General features: G+C 43.5%; 2 protein-coding genes across 2 annotated transcripts; both read right to left on the reverse strand.

Moving 5' to 3' along the window:
- Nucleotides 1–4,084: 4,084 nt before the first annotated feature.
- On the reverse strand, nucleotides 4,085–20,840 carry LOC311110939 (prolyl 4-hydroxylase subunit alpha-1-like). Its single transcript, XM_084153586.1, has 15 exons — nucleotides 20,730–20,840; nucleotides 15,210–15,307; nucleotides 14,860–14,956; nucleotides 14,609–14,760; nucleotides 14,285–14,422; nucleotides 13,965–14,204; nucleotides 13,318–13,541; nucleotides 11,009–11,185; nucleotides 10,080–10,150; nucleotides 7,076–7,175; nucleotides 6,925–6,978; nucleotides 6,375–6,440; nucleotides 6,175–6,243; nucleotides 5,970–6,066; nucleotides 4,085–5,190 (listed from the first exon to the last, which is right to left on the reverse strand). The coding sequence occupies exons 1-15, from the start codon at nucleotides 20,765–20,767 to the stop codon at nucleotides 5,120–5,122; spliced, it is 1,692 nt and encodes a 563-aa protein (XP_084009712.1). The 5' UTR covers nucleotides 20,768–20,840; the 3' UTR covers nucleotides 4,085–5,119.
- A 1,862-nt stretch (nucleotides 20,841–22,702) lies between these two features.
- Nucleotides 22,703–24,732, reverse strand: LOC311110514 (serine/threonine/tyrosine-interacting-like protein 1; the record flags this gene model as incomplete). The annotated part of the gene is made up of 5 exons (XM_084153034.1): nucleotides 22,703–23,355; nucleotides 23,494–23,630; nucleotides 23,957–24,125; nucleotides 24,390–24,532; nucleotides 24,713–24,732. The coding sequence occupies 5 exons, from the start codon at nucleotides 24,730–24,732 to the stop codon at nucleotides 22,703–22,705; spliced, it is 1,122 nt and encodes a 373-aa protein (XP_084009160.1).
- Nucleotides 24,733–25,060: the final 328 nt, after the last annotated feature.

Below are 25,060 nucleotides of genomic sequence, written 5' to 3' on the forward strand. Positions count from 1 at the left end.
CGTAATGGTTAAGTAATGGTTAATGTGTTGGCTTGACTGTCTCCGCAGAAGTGGGATGGTGCCCATGAGGCCATCGGAGAGGCATGTACATGTGAGACGCTTGGTATAGAGAAGAGTGAAGACACGCTATCCCCCTTACGGCGTCCACATACATAGGTTTGGTTTGCTCCTGACAGAACTCGGCTAGACAACGCATACTCCCTAAAGACCTTCACTTGAAAAACGTGAAAAAAGCGGCAATATTACTGTTGTTTGTCCCTCTTCAGCCACCGTAGCAACAACATAGTCAGAAACACCTCCTCTAAATAGTCTGAATTAATCTAAGATAAATCAAGAAATCTGTAATTAATTTTGAGGTTTTTGCAGAGGTCATAGTCTTGCAATTTTACATCTAGCTAAGATGTTTGGTGCAGTATTTCGAAGAGTGATTTTTTTTTCATGAAAACTAGTCATCTCTTGTTGGATGACAACAAACACTTAATGTTTCCACTTTTACTAGGAGTAATACTGTTGACCAATCACCAACGAAGGGGCCTAGACTTCGGCTACTGTACTTAGACTCGCCTCAAGAAAAATGTTTGTGTGCACAAACAGCTGAAAAAAAACCCTGACTAAGACCAAAAACTAAAATGTCACAAAATGTTGTCATAATATATGCGTAAACTGTTTCAATTAAGAAGCATAAGGTATGCTTTAGGAAAGGGATAATGTAGTGACTTAAAGATGTTCAGAGCTCTTGGCATAGAGTCCCACAGTGGAGGTGTCATAATACCCATAAAACCTAACGGCCAAACAGGGAAATGGTTCCAATCGTTTTTCCACCATTCATGTTATAAGGGCTGTGTTTCGTGTAGGCTTACCCTGGCATGATATTTTGATAACCATGTAACTCTCTCTCGGACAAAGTGAATTTTATTGATATATTCAGCTCTATTTACTCTCAGATTCGAGAATGCTAATTAGCATCAAAGTAGACATCAAGCAAAACTACAAATCCCTGCAAATTCCTGCACATCATCTCTAGCTGAGACCTTTGCTAAAAGGTATTGTGTCAATTTAAAATTAAAATTAAACAATTCACAAAATTGTCATTTAAATACATTTTTCCCATTTATTCATTACTACATTTAGCTAACATTAATAATAAACCATTTAGCAGACGCTTTTATCCAAAGCGACTTACAGTCATGCGTGCATACATTTTTGTGTATGGGTGGTCCCGGGGATCGAACCCACTACCTTGGCGTTACAAGCGCCGTGCTCTACCAGCTGAGCTATTAGCTGACCAGCTGAGCTACCATCTGAGACATTAGATAGTTAATCCAGAGATTTTTAGCTTTGCCTCGATTTGGCAGTTTCGTCCACATCATCATAGCATTTGTAGTTCTTTCTGATAGCCACATTAGCAGCTAATTAGCATTTCATCTTTGGGTCACCTTGTCCTAGAAAGATTTACACGGTTATCAAAACATCACGCCTGGGTAAACTTACACAAAACACAGCCCTTATTTTAAGTGTTTCTAAAATCCCCTACCGGAAAAATGAATGGTGGAAAAACGATTGGAACCATTTCCCTGTTTGACCGCTAGGTTTTATGGGTATTATTTATTTTTTATTAACCTTTATTTAAACAGGGAGTCACATTGATATAAAACTATTTTACAAGAGAGCCCTGTATATGTTTACAAATAAAACCCAATACATAAATGAAACACAATAGTGCTTTCGGAATATATTCAGACCCCTTCCCTTTTTCCATATTTTGTTATGTTACAGCCTTATTCTAAAATGGATTAAATAAAAACATGTATGACAATTGGGTACTTTTTCCACCACTGCTCAGGACCTCAGACTGGGGCGAAGGTTCCCCTTCCAAAAGGACAACGACCCTAAGCACACAGCCAAGACAACGCAGGAGTGGCTTCGGGACAAGTCTCTGAATGTCCTTGAGTGGCCCAGCCAGAGCCCGGACTTGAACCCGATCGAACATCTCTGGAGAGACCTGAAAATAGCTGTGCAGCGATGCTCCCCATCCAACTTGACAGCTTGAGAGGATCTGCAGAGAAGAATGGGAGAAACTCCCCAAATACAGGTGTGCCAAGCTTGTAGCGTCATACCCAAGAAGACTCAAGGCTGTAATCGCTGCCAAAGGTGCTTCAACAAAGTACTGAGTGAAGGGTCTGAATACTTATGTAAATGTGATTTTTCAGTTTTTCGTTTTTTATAAATTTGCAAAATATTGTAAAATCCTGTTTTTGCTTTGTCATTATGGGGTATTGTGTGTAGATTGATGAGGGGAAAAAACACTTGAATCCATTTTAGAATAAGGCTGTAATGTAACAAAATGTGTAAAAAGTCAAGGGGTCTGAATACTTTCCGAATGCACTGTATACATTACAAATAAAACACACTATAATAAAACACATAATACACAACATTAAACATATTTTAGAAAAGCAATCACATTCTGTAACATAAAAGTCTCCAATCAATCATTTAAAATGACTGAGAGGCACCAGAATATCTAATTGCAAGGAATTCTGCGTATTGTTCCACACATAAGGGGCAAAAAAACTAAAAGCAGTTTTTCCCAATTCTGTGGAGACCAAAGGGATCTCCAGAGTTATTCATCACTGAGAACAGGTTTGGATTCAACCCTGTCTATCACAATAGCCTGGGTTCTGTCACTAGATAACTCTGAAACCACAAACAGGCATCAGTGCCAAAGCTTAACACAGACAACTTATTCAATAAGATAGAATGACCAACTGCATCAAAAGCTTTTGACAAATCTATAAATAGGGCAGCACAATTCATCTTAGCATCCAAAGCATTGGCAATATCATTCACAACTGATGTGGTTGCAGTAATAGCGCGTATGACTCATACTGTGGTACTCTATGGTTAAGGTGTTGGCTCGACAGGTGCTAGACCCTGGTTTGAGTCCCGGTCGGATTCATTGATTAGAGACAGCTTGTATCAATTAAATAACTTTTCTTTGGATTTTCTACAGGCAGCAAACCTAGTAGATAATGCTGAAAATACCAGGTAAATATTTTTTAAGAAAATGGCCCTAGTGATGGCCGTTATGGCTGCTACATTGTTTGTATGCTATAAGGACTTCGGTCATCTCCCGAGTGGCGCAGTGGTCTAAGGCACTGTATCGCAGTGCTAGCTGTGCCACTAGAGATCCTGGTTCGAATCCAGGCTCTGTCGTAGCCGGCCGCGACCGGGAGACCCATGGGGTGGCGCACAATTGGCCCAGCGTCGTCCAGGGTAGGGGAGGGAATGGCCGGCAGGGATGTAGCTCAGTTGGTAGAGCATGGCGTTTGCAACGCCAGGGTTGTGGGTTCGTTTCCCACGGGGGGCTAGTATGAAAAAATAAAAAATAAAAGTAATGTATGCACTCACTAACTGTAAGTCGCTCTGGATAAGAGTGTCTGGTAAATGTAAATGTAAAAATGATAATAACTTTGGAGATAATAAGTGCTTTCCCATCTGTGTACACACAGGGGCGCTGTAGGACACCTAAGGATAATTGAAGTGATTTAGGGAGAGAAGCCATAGATAGCTCTTGGAATTTGATTTCCAGGTCTGGACACTGTCCCCTCCAACAGTGCAGACCTTAGGAATGTGATTCTGGACTCTAATAAGGCAAGGGGACATGACAGTAAGCAGGTCCTAGCAGTGATTTAACAAACGCATCCGCACCCACACATGCACGCACGTACACAATATTGTATTTCTGATGATACCAAACAAACTCTTTCATTCACCAACACAGACAGAGGCCTCCTCCCTTACTGTTCCTCTTCCAATCAACCTGGAGCCAGGCCAGTGTTCTGATGTGGCCCCGTGTTTCAACAGCTGACCACACACACACACACACACTTTCTCTTCCACCCTCACACATAAACAGTACATAGCATCTCTCACATCCAGCATAGCTTTTATAAATCATCATAGCCTACTTCTATTGCATATTTGAGTGAAGATGGCCTACAAAGTCCCAGGCTGAACATTCAATGGTCATAGCTGAGGGCTTTAAACATGTAGTTGATGAGAAGGAAAACAGAACATCACTCAGGTGGGTAGCAATGACATATAGACTTTATTTCTATAGAAAACATTATTCCTGCACATTTGAAAGGACGTACAAACCACACAATGGGTGAATCTCGTCAGATATAAATATAATCTTTCTTCCTTGAGGCCCCCAGATAGTATTGCATAAAGAAACAGGCCTCACAATACTTTTCAGGGGGAAAAACACCAACAATTATTTGTCTTGCCTTCTAAAAAAATGCCACCACTTGTTTTGATGGGTCCACATCGATATCCTTTAAGGTTGCATGAATCTGAGTGAATCTTCCAAGACTTTAAAGAAACCATGTCCAATGTTCTTTCTCTCTCTTTTCCTTCGCACAAATGGGGAAGCGCAACTCATCCATCCATATGTCCAAAAAATGAAATGTTCTGTCTAAAATGTGAGTAAGTATTCAAGTCAGCCAAATACCAAACCAGGTCAATAAACAAATTATATCCCAGCTATAAACAGTTAAACATCAGATAAGATTCTCAATGGTGTACGTGGGAGTGTTTGATTCTATATCTGTGTGTGTGGTGTATGTTTGTGAGAGATATGTTAGTATAAACTGGAGTGACATCAAGGTTGAAATAAGAGATGGAGTGAACACTTGAACAAAATTGAGAAAACAGTCCATGGCATACTAGAAAGGAGCAGAGAGGAGATATTATTTACATTAGAACAGAGCTAGATGCAGAACCTGTGCTCTGAAATGACCATTTTTGCTGTGTACAGAGCCCATAAAGAGTGCAAACAGAGACATAAGGGTGAACACACAACGTGTTCATTTGAGACATATCCAACAGCCTTGAAAGCCCCAAAACATCCTGGGCTCAGAGAGGTACAGAGTGGGGGTAAGGAACAGATGAAGTGAAGGAGGGATGAAGAGGAAGAGAAGGAGGGATGCCAATGGCCCACTTTTTGTGGCCTGTAGCAGTGTTATCGGGCCCTGGGGTTGAAGAGGAAGCAAGGGGTAGAGGAGGAGAGGGATAGAGGAGGAGGGGTGTGGAAGGGAAAAGCCTTCCCCCTTCATCATGCAGTCTCATTCAGGCCACAGGGTCGTCGGAACTCCTGCCCTCTTTCATGGATCCATTTGTTTGATACTGAGGGTGACAAGGAGGACAGAGAAAGACATTAGCTACCATAGCCTAGTCTGGTAAAAAATCTACAGTATTCTAGTCTACAATATACACTGTGTACAAAACATTAGGAACATCTGCTCTTTCCATGACATAGACTGACCAGGTGAATCCAGGGGAAAACTATGATCCCTTATTGATGTCACTTGTTAAATCCACTTCAATCAGTGTAGATGAACAGGAGACAGGTTAAAGAAGGATTTTTAAGCCTTGAGGCAATTGAGACGTGGATTATGTATGTGTGCCATTCAGAGGGTGAATGGGCAAGACAAAATATTTAAGTGCCTTTGAACGGGGTATGGTAGTAGGTGCCAAGAACTGCAACGCTGCTGGGTTTTTCATGCTCAACAGTTTCCCGTTTGTATTAAGAATGGTCCACCATCCAAAGGACATCCAGCCAACTTGACACAACTGTGGGAAGCATTGGAGTCCTCATGGGCCAGCATCCCTGTGGAACGCTTTCGACACCTTGTAGAGTCCATGCCCCCAACGATTTGAGGCTGTTCTGAGGGCAACTCAATATTAGGAAGGTGTTCTTAATGTTTTGTACACTCAGTTTATATCAGAGATAACTTGGTGACAACAATGATTACTTGAGAAAAGTAAAGGAATGACTGTTATAACCATAGAATTAGGAATTAGAATACTAGTAATAATAGTCATTTAATAGGATCTCTATGGTCATAACAGTGTCATAGACATTTACAGAGCTGAATTTAGGTGGTTTCAATACACAAACTCACCCCACTTGTTGCCCACCAATACTGGGCAGGCTGCGTGCCTTGTACTGTAGTCTCCCTCCCCACTGGGAAACAGGTTGTACCAGAACACTGCAGTCCCCTGTAATACATCACACACAGTAGAGACAGGTTACAGGGAACTATGTACCTACACTCATACACATAGGCTGCAAATACACATGCTCATTGCTCACAAGCATTTAGTCACCTTTTTGGGCCATACTGCAGCACCTACATCTGGGAATACTGTAGCACCTCCCGCTGCCACGTCACTCATCTAGAACCGAGAAAACAAGAACTAGTCTATTATCACCTTGGACTCTTCCCTAATCAAGAGAACAAAAAATAGTATTTATTTTAGGGCAGGGGGAAAAGAAGGAAGCAGTCCCATGAATATAGAGCACTCACATAGAAGAGCCAGGTGGCTATACGGTTTCCAGTGCCCAGCTCTTTGAAGGCATCAGGCTCATCTTTCTGTAGAGCGAGAAAAACAAGTTATCATGACATCACATGATCATTATGAGCAAAAATGACACATCCTAACTGTCACGGTTCCCCATTTTGCCCCCCCCCCCCAAGTTTTCTGAGCAAAAAATAAAACAATATTCTTTTTTTATATAAAAGACTGTAAAAACACCAGCAAATCAGCACCAAGTAATTTTAATTTTGGAAACCTGTTCCACGCATAATAGAGAGATATATGTCATTGTATACAAATGTTAGCAAGGTTTTAAATTATTATGCTTTGGTCAAATGTTATATCTGTTTGGGCTTCTTGCGGTCAATTTGCAGTCTACAAATTATTTGTAATTATGTTCCGCCCCCCTGACCATCCGCTCAAGAAAAAAGTAGGCCCGCGGCTGAATCTAGTTGATGATCCCTGCGATATGTAATCCAAAAACGTCTTACAGCAATAATGTGTGCAGTCATTAAATCAGGGCTGCAGGGCAATACTAACCCGTCCAAAGTCAAAGTGGGGCTCATACTGCCCACCCACGCCATAGTTTGCAACCTGCAAAGCAAAAGTGAGATCATTAATATTGGAAATGTAACTGTCAATCATCTCAAACAATGACACACACACACACACACAAACACACACACTTTACCTGTAACTCTTCTGCAGTGTCCATCTCCAGTCCTGTGAGGTCCTCAATCCGCTGGTTTATCTGATCAATCATTGGGTGTTCATATGCTGTCAGCCATGCACTGGGACAGGGGAAGGACACAGGGGTGGATAACAGGTCAAATACAGGGTGTGTAAATCGTAACGGGGGGTGGTAGAGTTACTATAGTACAGTAGTTATTATGGAAGAACAGTATAGAAGAGAGAGAGAACAGACAAAGCATGCTGCAAGCTACAGCTGAAGATGAAATATATCAACTACAGTAGGTTCATGTGTTACGTGCAGATGATACATGAGATGTGGGAGGAGCGTTGAGAGAGGAAGAGGAAGGACTTTAGAAAGCATCCTGACAGAGTCTCCAATCAGCTCAGCGTACAGTGGTTAGAGTGAAGTTTAGGAGTAACTAAATAAAGTTGTGTGTTTTTTTATGTACTTTTCAATAATGTAAGCCTTCTATAGGTTGAAGCTCTGAGTTTGCAGTCATCACATGACTTGGGAGAGTTCTGGAGGTCACAAGGGCTTTGGTGGTTGAATATTTTAGGGGCCCCAGAGGGGAGTATTTTTTTAAATGCTTTTAGTGAACACTACCAGCCTTTCACCATCCACCCAGGCCCAGATGTCTAAACCGCCCCCTCCAACAGGGAGCGTTCCATTCTGACTGGGAGTCATGGCTTCTTTCACATATCATATAAAGACGTCACAATATCTTATCTGTCATTTTATGGACCACAACTTTATTTTGTAGTCGTTTTTCTGGGTCATGCACCACGAGGCTCAGTGTGAAAATCAAAAAGTGTCAAACCACAGAAAATAGCATTAAAATTGTGGATTCTCTGCTTAATATATTTTCCATACTCTGCATAAAGTGAGAGTTGTAGCAGTTGTGGCCGCAATGATTTGAAGGCCAGAGGGCTAAAGTTTGAGTGTACGACATCGAGATGAGGTCCAGGCCAAAGGTAGCAGATCAGCCATCTGCTCTCCACACACCATCCCTTTTTATTGGCTACATTGTTGAATCTCTCAGCCAATAAGATGACTCCTCTTTCCCAGTGCAATACACTGTGTGTATTACTTAATACTGACATTCCTTGTAAGGTTAGCCAAATTCAAAACGAAGTTGTGTGTTAGTCTGTGTGTGTGAGAAAAGTGATTTATTAGAAGTTGCTGTTGGGGGAGTGAAGACAGTAAAACATTAATTGGACATGATAGAGTGCTGGTTAGGTCAACAAGTCTCTCTTCCTACAAATTCTCTCCTCTGCTGTGACTACTCTCCCACTTTGACCTCGTTGTCAGTTCAAATGAGGTTCACACTCAGTTCAGTTAATCCTTCACCACACACACAGTTGCACATACTTCAACACGAAGACACAGACAGACAGGCAGACACACACACACCTACACTTGCATGCAGACACACGTGCACACCCTAGCAAACACACACACAAATACACACTCCAATATACACAGTAATAAGCAGGGGCAGTAAAACCAAAGTGATGTGGGGTGGTATGGGTATGGCATGAGGGGTTCTATTTTAAGAAGATTAAGTTATTTAAGTAACTATGACTTAAGACTGGCACGTTCCCCTACAATCAGCAGACTGACCATAGATTGGGGTTGTCTGGTGTATTAGATCTCCTCAAGTGGGCACTCACTATTCATCAAAATTATGAACTGAGAGAGAGAGAGAGAGAGAGAGAGAGAGAGAGAGAGAGAGAGAGAGAGAGAGAGAGAGAGAGAGAGAGAGAGAGAGAGATAGAGAGAGAGAGAGAGAGAGAGAGATAGAGAGAGAGTGACAGGGAGAGAGAGAGAGTGTGTGTGTGTGCGCGTTTGTGTGCACAAACTTAAGGTGTAATTGGCCCTGTCTGCAAAGTAGCACAGAGGAGGAGAGAAGCCAGAATGAACTCATTCATCTGATTGTAAGAGAGCAGCATAGATTCACTGCAGAAAAAGGTGGTGAGGTGGCCCTACTGACCCAAAGACCTGCCAAAACCTGTAGAGCACATCCTGGGGATGCAGGGCAGATCAGGGTGGTATGGGATGGGAGACCAGAGGGGATGGGGGGTCTCTGGAGACCCTAATGTATAATGACCTTTGACCCCTTACCTCTTGGAGACTCTGTACATGGCTGTGATGAGTTTCCCAGTTAGGGGGTCATGTACTGTGGCTGCCTTAGCTAATTTCCCGGGCACAAGAAAAAACAGAGAGAGAGAGAGTGAGAGAGAGAGCGAGAGCGAGAGCGAGAGCGAGAGAGAGGTAACACAACAAAACGATAGATGAAGTAGAGTGAAACAGGAAGTGAAAGAAACAGAGAGAGAGGAGAGAGAGAAGCAGATTCGGTCACAAGCGGTTCATGTTATTCCGGCAGTATGCCTGGGGTTGTTTCAGGGCCAGTCCTTTAACCCAAGGTTAGTATAACTTAATGGTTTATTCTCTAGTTTAGGAGAACGCTAAACTAGTGATTACATTAGTGATGAAAGGAACAGAGGATTTGTGAAAAGTATTGCTCCCAATACACCCTTAGTTGGCCAAAAGCAACTATGTTAAAATCAACAACTACACCTATTGTTTCCTCCTCCCACTCCACTGGGTTCACATCCTAGAGAACTCCTGAGCAGAAACACATTTTCACCACAGACAGGACCGTACATTCATCTCTCCTTATTCATTAGCTTATACTCTGAACTTCTAGAACATCCCTGGACTCTTCTAGAATCTGACTTATGGTTAGACTAAGAAAATGTATCAGAGAGAGAGTGGAGGAGGGTTCAGTAAAAGTATGATTCTGTGCTTCTGCAGAGGAGTCTTCCAGCGTTGGAGGGAGGAATACGGACCGGACTCAGAGGCATAGGCCAGTGGCAGGTGTAAGAGGAGGGGTTTGAGGTGGGGTGAGAATGGGGAGAGAGGTTATGGGTGCTCCCCCTTCTGCTCCACCCCTCCCCTCGACCCCCTCCTCCCCCCCTGCCTACACCTGGCTGCGCCTTACCTCTTGCTGATCCTGTAGGAGGCAGTCTCGAGCACACCAGTGATCGGGTTGGAGATGGTGGCCCGGCGGAGCTGTAAGCCAGAGAGAGGGGGTTTACAGGGTACCCTGACATCACCTTCATCACCCACCTCCACCCCACAGACCCTGCTTTGGGTGGGCTAACAGGGCTCAACCTGCCTCCACTTCCATGGCTCTTTAATATACACCCCTCACCACACACACTAAAAGCTTGCTGTCCCCTCTGGGAATACGTCTTGTCTAACCATTTATAGCAATCACTTTTTTATGGACTCTGGGCAACTACTATTAGGTCAACATCAAGTTCAAAGATCTCTACTAACAGTCTGAATTTGTGTCTAGATATCAGTAAGTCAACACTTATTGACTTGATCAATACATAATGTGTCATCCCACTGGGCAAAAACTGGTTGAATCAACGTTGTTTATACGTCATTTAAATGTGGAAAACTGATTGGATTTGAAAGAAGTCATCAATGTAAGGACATTCCGTATTTTTTTCACCTAACTTTTAACCTAAATCCAATGACATGGTGACATTTTTTGTTGATTTCATGTTGAATTCACATTAGTTGACAACTCAACCGAATGTAAATCACAACTAGACGTTGAAATGATGTCTGTGCCTAGTGGGAAGAGTGTTTATGTTTAGCATTAACATTCCCTATTCATTCTGCCTACTAGTGGCCTCGACCCTGCAGACACAGCTGCAGCTGGTCAGACTGTTACTAGTATGAGCATCTCTGATTACCCCAGAGCAAAGACACAGCAAATCCACTTCTGTAGGACCATGAAACCCTTCCGTCAGACACATCTGTGTGGCCATGACACCCTTCTGAACCCTTATTATCTCAATATAACACACACACACACACACACACACACACACATAGACAGAGAGTAGAACTCACTCTGGGCTTGGCCAGCTCTTTGACCTTCTCGATCTCGCCGTGAGAGATGATGTCATGGTAACGGACGATGTAGGGCCGGTCCCACTCATCCTCCTGCTTCACCGGGCTCAGGAGGTACTTGGGGTGACCGTGGTTATCAAAGTAACGGCAGAAAAGCCGTCTCTGTCTGCGGGGGGTCTACAAGGCAGAGATGGGGCGGGTGGAGGGAGGTAAGAAGACAGACAGATTGGCACGTACAGACGTAGTATCTCAATTTGAGCCAGTTTGCTATAGCAGGAAAATAATCCTGCAGTAACAGGAAATATTAATTATTATGTTGATTATAATTAATGGACATTTTTGTAGGGGTTGATACATTTTTGGTTAGGGGAAATCAAGTCTGAAATGTCAAAGTGGAAATTACTAACTTTAGAAGCCTTTTTAAAACTCAAATACACTACAAGTTTGCATTTCCTGCAGTGCAGGAAAATTCTCAGCAATAAAAGAGTAATCAAATTAAGATCTTGCATCTGTAGAGATAAAGAGATAAAGATACAATAAGAGGCAGACCTATAATTGAATGGTGGGAGCTCTCTTCTGTTACTCTTTGATAACTACAACTTGTGTTCAACTAACACATGGCACAACAACTCACACACACTCCTAACCCATTTACAGTGGGGAAAAAAAGTATTTAGTCAGCCACCAATTGTGCAAGTTCTCCCACTTAAAAAAATGAGAGAGGCCTGTAATTTTCATCATAGGTACACGTCAACTATGACAGACAAAATGAGGGAAAAAAATCCAGAAAATCACATTGTAGGATTTTTAATGAATTTATTTGCAAATGATGGTGGAAAATAAGTATTTGGTCAATAATAAAAGTTTCTCAATACTTTGTTATATACCCTTTGTTGGCAATGACACAGGTCAAACGTTTTCTGTAAGTCTTCACAAGGTTTTCACACACTGTTGCTGGTATTTTGGCCCATTCCTCCATGCAGATCTCCTCTAGAGCAGTGATGTTTTGGGGCTGTCGCTGGGCAACACGGACTTTCAACTCCCTCCAACGATTTTCTATGGGGTTGAGATCTGGAGACTGGCTAGGCCACTCCAGGACCTTGAAATGCTTCTTACGAAGCCACTCCTTCATTGCCCGGGCGGTGTGTTTGGGATCATTGTCATGCTGAAAGACCCAGCCACGTTTCATCTTCAATGCCCTTGATGATGGAAGGAGGTTTTCACTCAAAATCTCACGATACATGGCCCCATTCATTCTTTCCTTTACACGGATCAGTCGTCCTGGTCCCTTTGCAGAAAAACAGCCCCAAAGCATGATGTTTCCACCCCCATGCTTCACAGTAGGTATGGTGTTCTTTGGATGCAACTCAGCATTCTTTGTCCTCCAAACACGACGAGTTGAGTTTTTACCAAAAAGATATATTTTGGTTTCATCTGACCATATGACATTCTCCCAATCCTCTTCTGGATCATCCAAATGCACTCTAGCAAACTTCAGACGGGCCTGGACATGTACTGGCTTAAGCAGGGGGACACGTCTGGCACTGCAGGATTTGAGTCCCTGGCGGCGTAGTGTGTTACTGATGGTAGGCTTTGTTACTTTGGTCCCAGCTCTCTGCAGATCATTCACTAGGTCCCCCGTGTGGTTCTGGGATTTTTGCTCACCGTTCTTGTGATCATTTTGACCCCACGGGGTGAGATCTTGCGTGGAGCCCCAGATCGAGGGAGATTATCAGTGGTCTTGTATGTCTTCCATTTCCTAATAATTGCTCCCACAGTTGATTTATTCAAACCAAGCTGCTTACCTATTGCAGATTCAGTCTTCCCAGCCTGGTGCAGGTCTACAATTTTGTTTCTGGTGTCCTTTGACAGCTCTTTGGTCTTGGCCATAGTGGAGTTTGGAGTGTGACTGTTTGAGGTTGTGGACAGGTGTCTTTTATACTGATAACAATTTCAAACAGGTGCCATTAATACAGGTAACGCGTGGAGGACAGAGGAGCCTCTTAAAGAAGAAGTTACAGGTCTGTGAGAGCCAGAAATCTTGCTTGTTTGTAGGTGACCAAATACTTATTTTCCACCATAATTTGCAAATAAATTCATTAAAAATCCTACAATGTGATTTTCTGGATTTCTTTTTCTCAATTTGTCTGTCATAGTTGACGTGTACATATGATGAAAATTACAGGCCTCTCTCATCTTTTTAAGTGGGAGAATTTGCACAATTGGTGGCTGACTAAATACTTTTTTCCCCCACTGTATGTGAGCTCAACCACTCACTGTGTGTGAGTGAGTGAGTAATTCCTCCTCACCAACTTGATGCCCTCCCCTCGACACAGCATCTCATACATCTTCCTCTCTGGGACAGGCTCCCTGAAGCGCTTCTTCTTCTTGGAGGCATCACTCGTCAGTCTCTTCCTTCGCTCCTTGCCCTCCTCCCGGGCCTTCTGGGCCTCCTGTGCCTGGGCCTTCCTCTGATTTATCAGTTGAAACTCAAAGTACTTCAGGTTGCCGTTGGCACGCTGGTGTTCCGGGTCTGGAGTGAGGAGGGAGAGAGAGAGGGGACAGTGAGATGGAATACTGATGCTCATACAGTAACCAGACAAGGAAGATTCATTTTTAATATTCATCTGGATCTATCTGCATCACTAACTTCAGACCCTACTGCCACTTGGGACATTTCATGAGTAATCCTCTATCCCAGTTCATGCTGGGCATACAGGACAGCAGCTGTTGTTCAATGATTCCCCTGGAGGGCATCATATTCCCTCAGTACTCATTAACAGTGTTACACTACCAGTTAACCCCCAAGTATACCCATAACTTAGCTCCTTTAGTGTGCTCTCAGTTTCACTCCTTTAACTCTGTCAGTGTGTCCTTAGTTTGACCGCCTTAAACCCTCGCTCCCAGTGTGCCTAGTTTAACTCCTTTCATTCTGAGCCGCATTAGGGTAACTCACCCAGCATGAGTAGCCTCTTGGTGAGCTCCAGGGCCCTGCCTAGCTCCCCCTGCTGGTAGATGGCATAGCTGAGGTAGTCCAGCACGGTGACCTTGTCCACGGTAGACTCCTCTCCTTCATCCAGCTGCTTCAGGGCCTGTTCCATCCATAGCTCAGTGTGGTAGTAGTCCACCTCGCTGTAGGCAATCTTCCCCAGCTCAAAGCAGTCCTCCACTGTCATAGGGCTCTTGTGCGTCACTCCTGTGGATGAGTCAGTTGTTACAAACGTACAAAATATTAAAGGCCGGAGGTTCTCCCTCTAGCACTCCCTAACCCTTTACCTGGCAGGTCTCCTGTAGAGATGGTGTTGGTGTCCAGTCTGTAGGTGTCCTGCAGTCTGAGCAGGGCCTTGGCTGCGCCTGTCTGGTCCTCGTCTGTAGGGAAATGTTGCCTCTGGAGGGTCAGGTTAGAGATGAAGCCTGAGAGAAGGACAGAGATCCTCATTAGTGAGGATGCTCACTGTGAGCATACAAAAGACAAACAAACATTGCAGTAAATATTTTATGTTAAAAAAACAATTATCTGTCGGATGCTGCTTTGTGACTACTTTTAAACTTCCTTTTCCTCTCTTCTAATATGACCCTCATAGTGTCATCATGTCTAACCGTCCTTGGTGTCCTTCAGCACCAGGCTCTCCAGGTCTCCCCATTCTGTGTTCAGCCTCTTCATCAGTTTGAAGGCGTTGACCGGGTTTCCCAGGAAGCCCTCGGGGTCCTGCATGGCTATGGATGACAACACATCCAGCTTCTCTGCCCACCTAAGAGAGGGTTGGGAGAAGAGACACAATTCAGCTACTTTGTTTGTGTGTGTGCTTGCGTGCGCGCGTGCGCGTGTGTGTGGGCGTCTGGACACTCACTGTTTGACCTGCTTCAGCTTGTTCTCCTCTGCTGTGATATAATTATTCAGTGAAGTGACTAAGTCTTTCTCTGTGTACAACAGATCTGTCATGTGACCTAAGGGTGGAAAATACACACATTATCAAACTTGATTTTAAGTTGATTTAAACCAATCCTACACACGATAATAAGGAATACATTGTGTATTATATCTTTCAACTTCCATGTACATGAGAAAAAATGATAAACCCGTACTTCCGGGTAGATAAAATGCACAGTATGTGCTTGACAGACAGGCACTGAGGGCAGACCCAACGCCTGTCTCACAACCACTTGACTATCTATCTCATAGGAGAGGGAGGAGTCTCACCGATGGATGTGTAAAAGTCACTGTGGGCTGAAAGCGTCTGGAGCAGGGAGCTCAACACCCATAAATACCACCAACACTTTCGCTCCATCCTGCACATTCTGGGAGCGAGAGAGACAAAGAGAGATAGAGAGAGAGAGAGGGGAAGGCAGAGAGAGGAGGCCAGAATGAGGGGGAGTGAAAGAAGGACAATGAATGTATGTTGTTTGCTCACTCGAATACTCTGTCAGTTAATGTACTAGAAATAGTCATAACCAATAGGGTCGTTCCCTTTTGACAGAATGGTCCAATGATCTACAGGAGAGAATTTCCTGATGAAGAAGATAATTGAGACCAGAATTTCTCAGATACATCTGAAACTTATAGCATCATAGTCCACTCATCTTTTTCCCCCAGAGTTTAGGCTATCCTGACAAACAGGTCAGAAAACACACACAATTAACTATACCTGTGCTGCCTCTCATAGAAATACTTAAAATAGAATGGGAATGGACATTGCTTGAGGGTAGGACTAACCCTAACCCTGGCTGTCTGCAGTCTGACACATCAAGGCCTCAATCCTCAACCCCCCAAAAGACAGCGGTTTGGTCAGTGTGAGGCCGTGGAAGGATAAGCCATAAGGAGATAGCAAACAGAAAAGAGAGAGAAAGGGAGTGTGAGCGAGTGAGTGTATGGGTGGGTGTGTGCGTGCGTGCATGCATGTGTGTTAGTGTGTTTCAAGGAGAGCTGTCCTCTAAAACAGTATTACATTAAATTACTTCCTCTCTGCATCACACCCACCACACTGAGATGAATATAACCCATTGGTTGTGGCCATAGAGTGGCTAGTTTGGCACATGAGCTCTGGAGTTGGCACTGTCATGGCTTTTGCTGGGCTTCCCCTATCTAGACATGCCTCAGCCCTGCGGGAGTGGTGCTGTGCTCTTCCTACCCCCATAGCGAGCCTCCACTAGTTGTCCAGTGTGTGTGTGTCTGTGTGTGTGTGTCAGGGAAGTAGCGTGGGCCTTGTTTCAACAAACATGACTGCCTATATTGCCCTCAGGGGTAGACATGGAGGGGGACAGAAGGGGAGGAGGGGAGGAGGGAACTTCACACATAGACATTACCTCTATTCCACAAACACACATTCATATTAGCCTATGGGGCTTTAAAACACACAGACAATACCCCGTCAATAGAGACAAGTCCACATTGCGGGGAACTTTAACATTGGAAGTTCCGTGAATGCTACAATACTATCCAGCAGATTTCTCTATTGTCAACAAAAATAAATCACCCCTCTACACATTAGCATATCTAACATACCTACCACTCATTAAGCATGTAAGAAGGAATGGCAACATTGGACAGAGACTGCAGGATAACCTCCCTGTCTTAAAAGTAGCTGATCTGGCTGAAAACAGTAGCACTCTTTGTCCTGTAGCTGACACACACCCAATTCATTCAAGCACAAGAGTTATTTATATTGTTTAAATAATGCAGTCAAAACATAACTCAAAACAGATGCATACATCTGTACTGTAAGACTCTAAATCCCAGCTGCACTGATACGGAAATACCAATCTGGCAACCTCGCAGATAGTTTGGAAGACACTTGACACTGGAATGACGATCACTAACAACTAAAACTTACAAGCTGGTGACACACATCTGCATTCTACTGTGTACATGAGATGAAGGCTGAGGAAGGACACAAGTACAATTTCTAATATTTGGCTATCCATATGGCATATAGGACATCTGTATTACCTTTAGCATAACTCACCATGATATGAATAGGGAGGTCAGAGAGAGAGGTTTGAAAGCAGTGCCAAGTATGAAGTATGTATAAAAAGTACTAACTAAAAAGTACTAACCCGCTGCAAGGTAAAGTTAATTGCATGTACCTCCCTCCTCTTGCACCCACTCAGCCAACCGAGACTATCTACTGAGGGTTTAGTCAATGGACAGGCTTAGGCAAGTCCTCATTTTCTTAAACAGAGTGAGGATTTGAATGAAAATAAAGGAAACACATACAGGTGATTTTTCTATGAAGGTCAACAGGGAGTGGAGAAAGCCAGAAGCCAAGAACTGTCAGAGGAGACTGGTACGTACGTGTTAAATTCTATTTATCACAGAGAAACACAGAGTTGTCTTCCACAGTACTACACCACTACAGTAATGTTCCTCACTGGTGCTCAAATGACAGTAACACTTACATTTACATTACATTTACGTCATTTAGCAGACGCTCTTATCCAGAGCGACTTACAAATTGGTGCATTCACCTTATAGCCAGTGGGATAACCACTTTACAAAAAAAAATTTGGGGGGGTGGGGTAAGGGGGTTAGAAGGATTACTTTACTTACTTCACTTATGCTGCCAATCTGCTATAAAACTCATAAGAATATCAACCTTGTTATTGCAGAGTGACAGTAGTGACAGTGTCACCGTTATGATAACAGCCTCAAAGTGTTATGTCGGAGCATGTAAAGTGTTACTGTTAATTACCAAGCCACTAGGAGAGCCACTAACCTCAATGGCTGCTCTACAGACCCCCATATGTAACTGGGTTACAACTAGCAGTAACCAGTCCCAGGAGAAATCACTTTGCCTGTATAGAAAACAGATTAACCACTTTACAAAATTAGACTGGGTTCTTTTCCTGAGGTTTTACCTCCTTGGGCCTATAGTCCGTTTGTACTTGTCATATGCCTGTAGGGCCTACTCGTTTCAAACAAGCCTGAGGTTAGTGTTATCCAGTGCTACTGTAGAGTTAAGTCCTTATGTCAACTCATTACTCTGTGTTACCTGTGAAACACACACACATCAATGGGGTTCAATCACTCATTCACAGTCTGGTATGCCAACTGCTCGGCATCTGACCGTAAGGCGCTACAGAGGGTAGTGCGTACGGCCCAGTACATCACTGGGGCCAAGCTTCCTGCCATCCAGGACCTATATACTAGGCGGTGTCAGAGGAAAGCCCCAAAAATTGTCAAAGACTCCAGTCACCCAAGTCATAGAGTGTTCTCTCTGCTACAGCACGGCAAGCGGTACCGCTGTCTATTATCTATGTATAGTCCCCCTACCTACATGTACAAATTACCTCGACTAACCTGTACCCACTGCAAATGTAGTCAGTACCGGTACCCCCTGTATATAGCCTTATTATTGTTATTTTATTGTGTTACTTTTGACTATTTTTTTACTTTCGTTTATTTGGTAAATCTTTTCTTAACTCTTTCTTGAACTGCATTGTTGGTTAAGGGATTGACAAGGGATTGGCAAAAGATTGGCAAGGGATTGGCAAAGCTGCTGGTAGTTGTATTAGGTGATAGAGGTATTGTGCCAGTGCCACAGACAGAATGTCACTTGGGAGTGAAAAAACCTTCCCGGTCTGTCAATCCCATTTTTTAAAGTTTCAGATCATTAGTCTCACATTGTTACAGTGTTGCCATTTGTGAAGTGAAGCTGTAATCTAACTAATGACTGTATTAAATTGGCTTGAAAAGGGAATTATAAGGGCTGTTAGTGTATTTCAAAGGTTGGTTGAAACACACACAGTCATGACTAAGCTTTGGATGACCAGACTAAATGTCAACATCCGACACTATTAGAATTATACCTTCCTGTGTCTGACCAAAGTGAGTATTCTGGTACTTCAAACACACACACACACACACACACACACACATTTTAACACTTATCCTTATTGTATTATGTTGTTGTTGAATTCAGACTACTGTTTGAGCTTTGTTTCACCTTCAACTAGAATATCTTCCAAGCACATCACCTGATATGATAGATGCTAACTGTTACGACCACACAGACAACGCTACACAAAAAAGGGTTCCAAAAATAGTTCCAGGTAGAACTCTGTTGGGTTCCATGTAGAACCCTCTCTGGAAATGGGTTCTACCTGTAACCGAAAGTGTTCTACCTGGAACCAAAAAGGGTTCTTCAAAGGGTTCTCCTATGGGGACAGCCGAAGAACCCTTTTAGGTTCTAGATAGCACTATTTTTCTAAGAGTGTAGGCCATGGAGAAATTTCAGACTGCATTACTTGTCACTTGAAATGTAGATGTGAAGGCTCTATTCCTGTGGCTTTCAGGGAGAGTCATGGAGCACCCCTGTCTGTACAGGTATTCTGTAAAACGTGCAATATCCTAAACATACAAAAGCACTGATATTATGGAAGAGAAGTGTTAACCTCCCAAGTCATTTAATAAGGGTCTTATCTTTACAATTTCATACAACATAAACCATACAATGCAGGGGCGCAACTTTCACTGGGGATGGAGAGGACATGTACCCCCACATTCTGAAATTTCATTTTTGCAAGTTGTACAATATGCTAGCTAGGCAAGCTAGGCTAGGGGTTAAGGTTAGGGTTAAAGTTAGGAGTTATGTTAAACGATTAGGGTTAGGGCAAAGTTTAGCTAACATGCTAAGCAGTTGCAAAGTTGCTAATTAACGCAAATTCAAAAGTTGTATGTGATGAGATTCGAAAACGCAATCTTTAAGTTGCTAGACAACCTTCTGTCTTATGTAACAATACCAAGCTTAACATATCATACTAATTTTAGTGTTCCGGATTGAAGTTGAATATGTTCAATCTAGTCTATGAGACCAGGCTAAGAATAAAGACTTATGAGTGAAAGTTCCAGAATCAGTCAGAGAGGAGGTGGAGAGCATTGCCACGTCTTCGCTCCTCCCCCGCATGGACGTTTCTCGGGATGTGAGTATGTGAATGATGTGATTGCTCTACTACCTGCAACCGACAAGAAATTAATGAAAAAAACAGCGCAGTATCAACTGTGCGCCCAGCACGAAGGCACAAATACTTCTCTGGATATTGAGACAACTTGTTAATTCAGTAAGGAACTCAAAGTTAGCTCCTTCAGTCAATTAACACGATTTGCCTTTGTAGGGCAGTAAACACACGTTAACTTTGTAACAACTTGTGCATGAAATGACCTGCCGCTATGTAACAATCACTAACAACAATGTAACAGCCATGGTTGTCGATTTCGTTAAGTGTCAGGTTTATTCATTTTAGCCAAGGAAGGCTTGTAACAATTCCTTTTGATAGCCTACTAATGCCATGGCATATTCATAACTATATCCATTTTAAAATATAGCCTAATATAGCAATATCTGGAACGTTTTCATAGCATTCTAGTCTCTTGAGGCAGAGAGATATCGCAGGCACAGTCATGTGTAAATAAACTCATACCCAAGTTGCATCGGAATTTTACGCAGTGGATGGGTTTGGAATAGGATGCCCGACGGTAGGTTTTGTGCGTAAAGTAGGCTACAAATAAATAAATGGCACGACGAGTTTGAATGGAATAGAGACAATAGATTGACTATAAGCAACTGATATCACATATTGGACATGCAACGTGTTTGTAGAGAAAGTTATTGATCTATTAATAATACAGATCTCATCCGATATGCTAATCAAACTTAACACTAGGCTAGGTTTAGACAAACAGATAACGTTAATTGTCAACATGCAAACAAACATGAATTATTACCGAAATGATAAGAGAGATTTGTCTTGGAACGGTGGCATAAAAACACTCCGGTGGCAAAATGTATTCCCGGCACCCGCTCGCAAGCTCTCCAAAGGTGTCCCTGCTCGGTGCTTTGGTACGGTTTATGACAGCCCCAACCTCCAGTCGCTCTTATCCTCAGCGTGCCATCGGTCCTCGGCTCGCCATCTGGCGGCAGGTTCTATCCTCGGAAACTGTTACGTGCAGAGGCTCACATACGCACTCGACCATAGTTTGGTACTGGGGAATTTCAGGGGAGAATGTTTGAGCATGCGTCCACAGCAATTTGGAAGCGTTCCCTCACATCCCTGTCATTATTGGGATCGAAAAATTCCTATAGACGTTTTGCTCCAGACACGTGATAAAAATGATGTTACTCCTAAATATTATGAAAAATTAGTCTGTTAGGCATTCCAGAATCCACTAATGTTTACAGTGTGTATTGTGGAGGACCGCTGGTGTTTGGTCCACATCTGAACACTTTTTCATTCAATTAACCTAGACCCAAGCCCTACTGATAAATGTTTTTGTCATTTTATGTTGGCTGATTCTTACTTTAACAGTTTGCCCCTAAAAATGAAATATTTGTATGCAAAGAATTTAAACAATGTAAGCCCTTATAGGCCCTTAGCCTAAAGGCCAGGCTGCAATAGGCACACGAAACTTTATTTATCGATTTGAATTTGTTTACCTTAACAGGCACAGGTATTAAGATCTTTACGGTCTCTATAGACCCCAATTTCACCCCAGTAGTAGGAGGTGGGGTCATTTATCATGTGGTCCTTCCACATTCCAGAAGATTCTCGATCTGCTTCCCAGTTTTTCTAGAGGGAAGCCGGCTGGAGAGAGCTGCAGGGGAGGAGCTTGGAACATACTGCCACATTCAGTCTTATGAATCAAATGGTATTCTCCACTGTTAGCCCTGTGTGCAGAAACAACCATCTATTCATTTGGAATAAAGTACCTTTCTGCATGGTACAGTCAGTGTAAACAAACCCTTGTGTGTGTGTCCACTTTTGTATTGGGAAAAAAACAACTCAATACCCATTCTCCTCTATCCTTGCAGTGACCTGTTTACAGTTTTTAAAACACACTATTGTACCAAATTTATGTACACGTTATTACCATGTTATAACAGTTGTTATAACCTACTAAATTAATGATAAACCTCCACAGTGGTGAATCATACATATTTCAGAAGATAGATTGAGATAAATTACACAATTTGTTAGAGTACAGGAACCCTCCTGCATGGGGATGAGGGGTCAAATGGAGTAAACCAGTCACATAAGCAGGTTACTGGCTCCATTTCCTCTGTCTTTCTTTACTCCCTTCAAAGGCCTGGACACAGGTGTAAACGATATGGCAATAATAACCCAACTTTGACCTCGAGGCCCTTTCAACTGGAATTTATGTGTTTCATATACAGAGCATCCTTACTTTGACTGCAACATCTCTAGTAACCACCAGATGACTCTGCTTTCTTCTAAACATAACTGTTCAATAGTTTTATGCTCAGTGATTGGAGAAACATCAGGGAAATATGTTTATATTATTCGTAGCTCTACCAGGTCCCAGACAAAATATTAGAGCCTGAACAAGCTTCTAACCAAGCTTTGAATACACAGATGACCTCTGTAACAGCTGGTATCAGCACTGATGCAAATACATTCACTTCCTCTCCCCTTATTCAATGTAATGCTGCAACATCAGTGTTTCAGTGTTCTGTAAAACATAATCCCTCAAATAACCCTTAATAAAACACGGTCCTAGACCTAGGCCAAAAATGACAAAAAAAAAAAACTGCTTAAAGTTATTAAGACCATCAAGGTTAGACAACTCTCCCAATGAGTCTTTAAAAACGCCATTCTTTGAATCACAGTGGGCTCTGTCCACAGTCCACCTCCCTCTCCATCAGTTATGCACAGAAACTGCACTGGGCAAACCACATAACTTCACAGGCGGATGTCATCCAGCGAGGTAAGCCTTCGTCCGAACAGCTGCTCCTCGTAGGTCAACAGCTGCCGCAGGAAGTTGACATTGGGTGCCGTGCATGCTCTCCTCTCCTTCAGCCAGCGGATGGCGTGTAGCAGTGTCCAGCGCTGGTGCTGCATTAGGAAGGCTAGCGTTAGCGCCGAGCTACGGCTCCGCCCCATGCTGCAGTGCACCAGCACCCGACCCCCAACCTCGCTGCTCAGGGCCCCAGCAATGAACCTTGCCGCCTGCGGCAGCGCCTCCACCAAGTCCTGTTGGGCGTCATCGCTCAGCCGCAGCCTCAGGTAGCTGAGGGTGCTGGGAAATGCATCAGGGCATTCAGCGGTAGCGTTGACCACATGGGTGATGTTAAGGTTCTCGAGGATGTGGTAGTCAGAGGCCTGGGCGGCTGATCCCTGATAGAGCTCCCCCTCCAGTATCTCAGAGGGGTAGATGGTGAGGGCGTATCTCTCAGGCTCTAGGACAACCATGCGGGAGGTGCAGAGGAAGGGGTAGAGGCTGTGGAAGGCACCAAAGCCCCCCTGGAGGATGACAGGGTCCATGCCCAGGTCACTGAGCTGGAAGAAGCAACGCTGCAGGAACGGTGAGGCTGCCCTGGCCTCCACACTGCCAACTGATAAACACACAGACATAAAACAACCACACAGTGATGGTTAGAAGGGTGCTTTTGCGCTGCTGAGGTTGTACAGTGTCTGTGTTGATTGTGTCTTCTGCTCCCTATGTTGTAGCAAAGGAGTGTGCAGTGTATTACCTGGGCTGTGGCCTTCCTCAGCGTACAGCAATATGATAGAGAACTCCTGGAGCTGCACACAGCTGATCAGACAGCCCAGATCTGGGTGGATCACTGTCACACTGGCCCTGGCTGTAACCAGATGACTCTGCTTGTACCTGACAAACAAGGAACACACACACATATCAATACAATGCTTTTACAGTAAGTATTTGTATTTGTATTTATTATGAATACCCATTAGCTGCTGCCAAGGCAGGAGCTAGTCTTCCTGGGGTCTAGCAACATTAAGGCAGTTATACAATTTGAAAAACATTACAATACATTCACAACAGATTTCACAACACATTAAGTGTGTGCCCTCAGGCCCCTACTCTACTACCACATATCTACAACAAGTCTGTGAGGTGTAGTGATCAAGTGGCTACATTGGGGAGTGTGTGGTTTTGTGTTCTGAAGGTGTGTTTTGCGTGAGTGCTCCCACCTCTCTGCACTGCGACAGTCCAGGATGAGGATGTAATTGGGGTCATGTAGAGCGGGATGTCCTGCCTCTGCGTTCAACAGGTTATATACCTGCTGGGGGGTGATGTAGCCTCGCTGCACACTCGCCCTCTCTGGGAAAGCAGGAATGAACACCTCCTGCACCTCACACACTACTGGACAACAGTATGCACACACACATGTACCTATGCTCACACACACACATCAGAGAAAATCATACACACAGAGCCGAAATGCATATTGTGTATGCAAATAATGATTGTGATCGGTAGGGTGATCCTTGTAGATAATGCAGATTGTGGTCCTTTGATCATAAATCCCCTCATGATAACTCCAGTCACAGTTCATGTCTACTTTAAATACACATCTATACTTCATCTTATATCCACTTGATCTAATATGGGCTGCTAACCTACCTTGGGTCTGTCTCTGCACTGGAGTCAGTGTGTGACATTGGGATGATTTGATAGTACCATTGACCTTCCTGTAGGAGACGCTGTTATTTGGTTGCAAGGTGTTGCTGCATTTTCTGGACGGTTCTATACGACAGTTAGTCACTCTGAGACAAATACACAAATACAATACCCAGCATTAACAAAGAACATTGGATATATTATTTATTCAGCAATATATTTGACCAACATAATTATATTCTTCAGGGATGCATGCACGGCAACCCATATTAGACTACTGACACAAGCTGAGATGCCTATAGCAAGCAGTTAGACAGAACACTCACCTGGACACCACTATGCCCATGTTTCCCAGCGCCAGACATTTGGGAGGCCCAGCTGCTGCCCCTTATGTTCCCTTATCAGGGAGATATCCTTCCATGGTGAGAATAGTTCAAATTTCAGGCAAATCCTTGACCAGCCAACCAAATATATATAAGGTTAAATGTCTGTCAAATTGCCACCAAACTGGTTTGCTTGGCTCCGGTGTAAAATAGTTGTTTTCCTTGCCTTTTTTGTCAGTCACTCTCACACCTCCTTGTCAGGACCTTATTTTAGCGGGTTTCCTTGACGACTTAGCAGTGATAAGTGCTCTAGAATGCCACATGGGTGCTGGCTGTGACAGGTGAGGGAGG

The sequence above is a fragment of the Coregonus lavaretus genome, assembly GCF_964263955.1.
Source record: "Coregonus lavaretus genome assembly, chromosome: 36".
NCBI lineage: Eukaryota > Metazoa > Chordata > Actinopteri > Salmoniformes > Salmonidae > Coregonus > Coregonus lavaretus.